Genomic DNA, 7,572 nt, shown 5'->3' with positions numbered 1-7,572 from the left:
TCCCATTATGGGTGTGTTCAAGCTTCAGGGAACTGGTGTCTTTAAAGTCAGCTAATGGACTGTAAAAGGGCCTATAGGGAACTGAACTCCAGCAAAGGTCTTTGTTTCAACAAATGTATTCATTAACCTATTTAAGTAGGAAAGAAAACCTCTTATACTCAGAATAAAAAGTCTTGATTTCTAGACTCTGAAGAATGAAATGACTCTGCAGGTCTGGACTAACTTGAGTTTCACTGTTAACTTTCCAAGATAGGTAGACGGGAGTGGGCAAGTCATATTGCGTGCACTTGGAGTTAGACAATTTGGCACACAGATAAGATCTCTCTTTTTTTGAGGTCACCCAGGATAAACACCTGGATGAACTTACTCTCCTGACATGACTACTAGTCTCCTCATTCCCGTCAATGTTCCCTATCACATCCAAAGCAGTATGTGACTTGTTCCAAGTACTGATCCTCCTGGTGGCTTGGCTGCTGTTCCTGTTTGGACCATCCCACCACTATCCTGATGACCCCACAACACTGCTGGTCAAAGGTACCTTTTATCCATTTGGAATCGTATTTTATTGTGCGAAGGGCAGATCCATCACCCATGCTTCGATAAATAACTGCATCACTGGCCAAGAAGTCAGCCACTGTGGCCGAATACAGCTTCCCATCTGAAACCAAAGTTATAATTTCGGTACAATAAAATAATTATCCTGCAGTGTGTTAGCCTGTGTAGTATGTTATACCCTTTGGAGTACTTTCACCTGGGCTACCTGTGTTATCTATCAAATAAACTTACACCTGGTGCTCACTATTAACCTGTGACAGGTTGGCCCATGGTTTTACCTAATTTTACAGATGAGGGATCTAAGCATCAAAAAGTTAAGCAACTTATTCAGGGTCAACAACCTAGTTAACCACAAAGCCAAGTTTCAGAATACTTACAACATGCACTAAAATATCCTCACTNATCTATCAAATAAACTTACACCTGGTGCTCACTATTAACCTGTGACAGGTTGGCCCATGGTTTTACCTAATTTTACAGATGAGGGATCTAAGCATCAAAAAGTTAAGCAACTTATTCAGGGTCAACAACCTAGTTAACCACAAAGCCAAGTTTCAGAATACTTACAACATGCACTAAAATATCCTCACTTTTGGGGCCGGCCCCGTGGCTCACTCAGGAGAGTGCGGCACTGGTAGCACCGAGGCCACGGGTTGGGATCCTATATAGGGATGGCCGGTGCACTCACTGGCTGAGCATGTGCAGACCACACCGTGCTGAGGGTTGTAATTGCCTTACCGGTCAAAAAAAAAAAAAAAAATCCTCACTTTTAATTTCCTCTTTTTTGAAAATTTATTCATAGATTTTTAGCTTTGGAAGCACTTATATCAAGGTAGCTATCCAAGATATGAGCTCTTTTCTTCCTTTAAATTCCTTTTGCAACTTCAATGTCATTAATCACTTATATTCATTACATTGAAAGATCTTACCAGCAAAGAGGGCGACATTGGTTTGTCTGGCATCAAATGGGCATCTTGCCAGGCCACTAATTTCTTCCCCATCATACTCTAAGGTATTCAACTACAAAAGAAAAATAAATAGCTGGTGTCACATCTGTTCAATGTACCTGTTGGAGGTGTTACTGCTTCATTTGCATTGAAGTTCTATTTGAAGAATTCTGTCTTTATTCTTCCACAGCATTAGAGAGAAAACAAATTACTGGGTTATAAAAATATACCAGTGAAGGAAGAAAAGTTACAGCAGAAAGGATTCAAGTCTAACAGTATACCAGCAAAGGAAAAAAAGTTGATTAAAAAAAGCACATCAGATTAAATATACTTACCCTATAGTATCTAAAGTTACAGCAGAAAGGATTCAAGTCTAACAGTATACCAGTGAAGGAAAAAAAGTTGATTAAAAAAAGCACATCAGATTAAATATACTTACCCTATAGTATCTACACATGGGATTGAACGCATTGGTACCACAAACAAAAACCATCTCATCATTTCTTGGAACAAATACTTTGATAAAGTTGTGGCATTCATCCTAAAGAAAGTAATAATGACATTAATATGAGACATTTCATATGCTGACACTGTTGGGTCGAGCCCACAAAAAGAGTAAATCTAGTAGGTACTTGTCTAGACGTGTAACTCACTTTATGTTTGCCTTTCATAGCACAGTTTTCTCGGTCCTGTTGTCTTGACCGCCATGTCAATTTCTGTATTCATCAAGCAAAACCAAAGTTCAATTTTTAACTCGGAACATTTTCAGAGGGGAGGGAGACATTATTCTGAGGGAATGCAGCTAAAACTGCCAACAGCAGTTGCTCACCTTGCTTGGTATTACTTCTGTTTTGGGGATTTCATTTAAGTTCACTGTATAAACTTGATCCCTGTTGGAAAGAAGGCAATAAGTCATATCATGTGATTGCATAAAAATGTTAAGCTGTTTCTTATTTTATTTTTACAGATCTGTCTTTATTGTGTTTTGGAGATCATCTGGATTTTCTCTGTCTAAAACAAAGTCAACAAAGAGTAATTTTTCATTACTGCGATGCTTTCATATATCACTGCAGCCAGGGAGCAAAGAAAGCTCTTTTCTCTAGGCATGGGTCAAACTGCTACTTGGTATTAGCATAGACATACTTCTAATATTTGCTTGAATAATTCTAACTTAAAAAAGAATAAAGAAAGATTTTTCCCCTGCTGCTTTAGGAAAGAAAAAAGAATGGTGTATGATTTCTTGATGGCAGTAATAAAATAGCACTGTTGAAGGCTTTAGTTCTGTATTTTGCTCCTGGTACACAACACTGACTCTTCTCAGTGAATATTTTTGGCAACTTGCAATTTTTGATCACAATCGCATATTAGTTTTTCATGAACTACACACATTAATGCAAGCACCACAAGAGGAAAGAATTTTAATCTAATAAACCAATGAAAGGAAAATTACCTGCCAGCAATATAAAGTGTGTCTCGAATTTTCAACATCAGCTGAAAGTCCAGCCTGTGCTGCGATTCATTGCCTGAAGGGCGTCCTCTAAAAACCGGATATTGCCTCGAATCTGCATGTAAAAATGGGCTAAACCATCAGTCAGGATTATGGAGCTGAAGAATCAATATACAGCATTGATTAGCTGTATATACTAGTTGTAGAAGGGTTTTAACTAAATTCCTCTCTTAAGGTCTTGAATATAAATGAATAAAAGACGTGAATGTCAGCAAATGGTCTTTTTCTTTTAACTGAAAATACATAACTTGTATATGGGTTGCTGTAGAAAAGCACCCAACAAAACTTTCCCATTTTCTCCAAACACTAGAAAATGATTGTGGAGAAATTAACATGCAACACATTTTTAGACATATAAAAATTCTCTCCCTCTTTCTGAAAATAAATATGCTTAGAAAATGAAAAACAAAAAAGCTTCCTTCTTAGAAAGGAAGACAGTTCTTTACATGACTTACAGTGATAGTCAACAGTATTGAGAGGCTCATCATCTTCAGGAAAACTGACTGCCCGTAACTGGGGAATCATCAGGAGCAGCGTGTAGGCACAGGGCAGGAAGAACCTCATGGTGGGCCTAGATGAAGTCAGAATAGCCCTCCTCAGAAATCCCACCGAGCTACCTGGAAAACAGAAGCAGATTGGAAAGATCTCTATGCTGTGATGATGAAACTGGTTTCTCATTTGTAACCAGCTCAATTTTCACCACCAGCTCCCTCCAGAGCCCCCCTCCGTCCAGGAATGCTGGCAGTGGTGAAGCAGGTATCTGCAAAAGCACAGGCAAAAGACGGCAGGGAGCCGGGCCTGATGAAAGCATCTGGTGAGCATATTGAAGTTTTCGGCACATTTGCAAGAAATTTGGAGGTAACTCTGTATGTCATCACAGCAAAATCACCAGAACTACGAACAGAAATGCTGGCTGCTGACTTGGCAAGAAGATGAGCAAAGTTGGGATCAGAATTTTAATTAAACTCCAATCTGCTTCCCTTCCCCCAGTTCTGAAATACATCCAATACAGCTTGTTCCTGCCCCCATACAATGCCCAAGCTGCCTCGAAAATATCCAGAGAGCTGATGATCCTGTCGTCCCTCATCAGCTCTTTGCTTAAGATGTTGCCAAATTCCCAGCATTATCCATGCCTTAGCCCTAAATTTTTAAGTAGAGTAGTTCGCGCTAAGCTTAGTAAGACCAGGACAGGAACAATGACATGAGTGACCTTGAACAGGGTGAAAGGGAATTAAAAGAAATGCAGTGGTTTCCTCATAACCAATTGAGCAAAGCAGGGCAGGGCTGAAGCAGCACAGCTGACACCAGGCCACAGGGGAAGCCCGCATTTTCACATAAAACCACTTGGACACAAACCAGTGCCCTCAGTATGCCTGTCCTCTTAGCTTTATTGAACCTCAGAGCTACAGGGGGCCTTAGGGACCATCTCGTCCAACCCCCTCACTTTTCAGATGGAAAAACTAAGGGCTGGAAAAATTAAGGGACTTGCTGAATTTCATTATGCTAGTTAGGGCAAGATTGGAGTCCAGACTCACATGGTCTGTATCCTTGTCCAGGTGCTTTTCACCAAATTAGATGGAGAAAATAAATGACCGGGTTTTTTCCTTCAAAAATATATCATTACAGAAAGACTTTTTTGGAGGAATGGATATATTTATCATCATTATTGAAGTGGATATTTCACAGGTGTTCAATTTTACCAAACTGTACATCAAAAGTGTTTGATATATTGTATATCAGTGCCTCAATAAAGCTATAAAAACATAGCATTAATTGTATAATAACAACAGTAAATATTTAAAAAGATATTTAAATGTTACTAACTTATTAAAATAAACAATTAGGGCCCTTTTGGGCCAAAAGGATGGGTATTTTTGTGAAACCCTAAGTGCTCCACTTTGCAACAATACCACCCCTTCCTCAACCAAAACTGTCACTTGTGGCTACTGTACCCAGCAGTAAAACATTCAGCTTTATCCTCAGTCTCATCTACCTAAAAAGTTTAGGAGAGATCATAAGAAATGCTTCAAATTCCAGGGGAGTCCAACCTCTCAGCTGGGTACTTACTGAGTCTCTTTTACCTACTCAATACCAGACACTGTGCACACGTGATGTTCTGCAGTGCTCTAAACATTTCCCTTTCTAACTAAGGTAGAAGACTAATACCAGACACACAGCTGTGCACACGTGATGTTCTGCAGTGCTCTAAACATTTCCCTTTCTAACTAAGGTAGAAGACAGGTAAGTATATGTGAGTTTTAGGATCCTCGTTTTGCAAGGACAGAATAATATTGCCATAAAATTTTTCTTACTGGATGATTAATCCAGCAGTAAGCTAACACATTTAAAATATCTTCCAAGGAGCGAGGTGGAATGGGACCTATAGCAGCATCATTCTGTACTCAGGTTGAAAGAGTGTGGACTTTGAAGTCAGTCTCGCTTGGGCTTGGATGGAACTTCACCACTGACTAGCTAATTGACCTGAGAGAGGTTCTTCAATATCTGAGCGTTAGTTTCTTTATCTATACTCATAAAATGTGGATAACAGCACTCTCTCCTCTGAGCAAGAAGGAACTAAATGCCTGGTACTTAGCAGATTCTAAGCAAAGTTAGTCCTCCCTTCCCATTTGCTCCTGGAGAACTCTAGGTATGACCAGGTTGACTTTAAGAGTCTGAACAGGGTCTGGAAAAAAGATGTTATAAAATATTAAGGCTATATTAAGTCTATTTATTATTATTATTTTTTTTGGTAACAAATAGATAGTTATTTAAAACTACTAAAAACTACTGTTAGAACAAATTTTACAACTTGTGCCTATTTATCAAACCTGAAAAATAAAGAAACAATCAGCAACAATCCTACCATGCTAACCCAACAGCAATGATGATTTGGTTGTAGTCTTTTCGCCACCTGCATATGTTTTCAATTGTCATGACAAGATGGTCTCTTTCCACCTGCCACTTCTTCTGAAGCAATATCTTCCTATCTTGTTTTTCCACAGTGTTTCACCATTTATAAAGTCCCCAGAAAGCTGAAGTAGTATAAAAGTACAAAATGTTGGTCTAAGAACTAGATTTTGCTATCACACCAATCCCAGACTTCATCCTCTAGGTGGAAAGTCACTGGATCTTTCTGCTGGATCAGGGAAAAGATTCAGAAACACCAACTGATTCTAAATAAATGTAGAAGTATCTGTATGAAAAAAAACCAAAGATCTGTGAATCTTTCTCCTCCATGACAGGTAACTGAATGGCTCACATCAAGTAGGCTGAGGGTCCATGTCCCAGACAGCAGGGCAGCGAGGGCCCTTGCCAGGAACAGTGTCTCAGCTATGATCCCAGCCCTGAGGCTGAGGATGGAAGTGCTGCTGACTCACTGGCAAGCACCAAGCTTCCGGCTGAGCTATCATTTCTTATAACTCATTCATCTGACACTGCAGAAAGCAATTTCTCCCCCTCTGCACCCTCAATCTAATCCTCCAAAAATAAAGCCCTACCACTAACTGCTTCCTGTCCCTGCATAAAGCTTTATTTTTTAAAAAAAATTACTTTCAGACTTGCCGTAGAAGTTATAAATGGAAGTATTTGATGTTACACATCTATCAAAGTAAGGCTGGGTGGAGGATGGCAGAATCTGGAAATACCTGAGAGAAATGTACCAGGAAGGGATCTTACTTGCATGCTAACCTCTCAGACTGCTTAGCTCTCACTTTATTTAAAGAAGTATCTCACGATTCCAGGGTTCAGTGAAATCATGTAGTCACACTGAATTGAGGACAGGCCAAGAGGCAGGAGAAAATGTTGAGAAAACAGATGAACCTTGGGGTTAGAAAAATCAGAGTTTGCACTTGCTTGTGCCATTTACTTCCTGGCTCTGGGGCCTTGTTTAAGTTGTCTTTACTTCTTTAAGCCTCAGTTTCATCAAGTGTAAAATGGGAACAATGACCTTTACCACCTCATCGATTTTACTTAAGACTTAATGAATGAGATAATCTATATGAAGCATCTAACACAGAACTTGGGCCACAGTAAATCTCTAGTAAATTCTGGTAAATATCATCATGATTATTATGATTACATCTTATTGGGCAAGAAGGCAAAAATAAAAAAGTAATGTTCACTTTCATTTTGTAGACCCATAGATCTGTGAATCTTTCTCCTCCATGACAGGTAAGTGAATGGCTCACATCAAGTAGGCAGAGGGTCCATGTCCCAGACAGCAGGGCAGCCAGGGCCCTTGCCAGGAACTGTGTCTCAGCTGTGATCCCAGCCCTGAGGCTGAGGATGGAAGTGCTGCTGACTCACTGGCAAGCACCAAGCTGCCGGCTGAGCTATCATTTCTTATAACTCATTCATCTGACACTGCAGAAAGCAATTTCTCCCNATTACATCTTATTGGGCAAGAAGGCAAAAATAAAAAAGTAATGTTCACTTTCATTTTGTAGAACTATTTGCAAAACTGTTTAGTGTATGCCATTTTAACAGTGATAGGGGCGTACCTAGAGGATAAGACAGAGCTTTGTAGGTGTAGGTGCCTCCAAGGAGAAGGAGGAAACTTCCTTC

The 7,572-nt window shown here is 39.7% G+C and overlaps 1 protein-coding gene across 7 annotated transcripts in view; it reads right to left on the bottom strand.

Annotated features, from left to right (window-relative positions):
* Positions 1–3,622, bottom strand: part of SEMA6D (sema domain, transmembrane domain (TM), and cytoplasmic domain, (semaphorin) 6D) — a 15,958-nt gene extending 12,336 nt beyond the window's left edge. For 6 of the 7 annotated variants that reach the window (XM_008594298.1, XM_008594297.1, XM_008594299.1 and 3 more), the window contains exons 1-7: positions 3,465–3,622; positions 2,953–3,064; positions 2,332–2,392; positions 2,156–2,218; positions 1,942–2,043; positions 1,485–1,575; positions 539–658 (exon numbers count right to left, since the gene is read on the bottom strand). In XM_008594298.1, the coding sequence (XP_008592520.1) occupies positions 539–658; positions 1,485–1,575; positions 1,942–2,043; positions 2,156–2,218; positions 2,332–2,392; positions 2,953–3,064; positions 3,465–3,573 (658 nt within the window). In that variant the 5' untranslated portion in view covers positions 3,574–3,622. Of the gene's footprint in view, positions 1–538; positions 659–1,484; positions 1,576–1,941; positions 2,044–2,155; positions 2,219–2,331; positions 2,393–2,952; positions 3,082–3,464 lie in introns of all 7 variants that reach the window. The other variant, XM_008594303.1, reaches the window with a different exon arrangement.
* Positions 3,623–7,572: the final 3,950 nt, after the last annotated feature.

The sequence above is a fragment of the Galeopterus variegatus genome, unplaced genomic scaffold, assembly GCF_000696425.1.
Source record: "Galeopterus variegatus unplaced genomic scaffold, G_variegatus-3.0.2 Scaffold10534, whole genome shotgun sequence".
Taxonomy (NCBI): Eukaryota; Metazoa; Chordata; class Mammalia; order Dermoptera; family Cynocephalidae; genus Galeopterus; species Galeopterus variegatus.
Note: the sequence above shows the minus strand (reverse complement) of the source record. Positions and strands in the feature narration are given on the sequence as shown.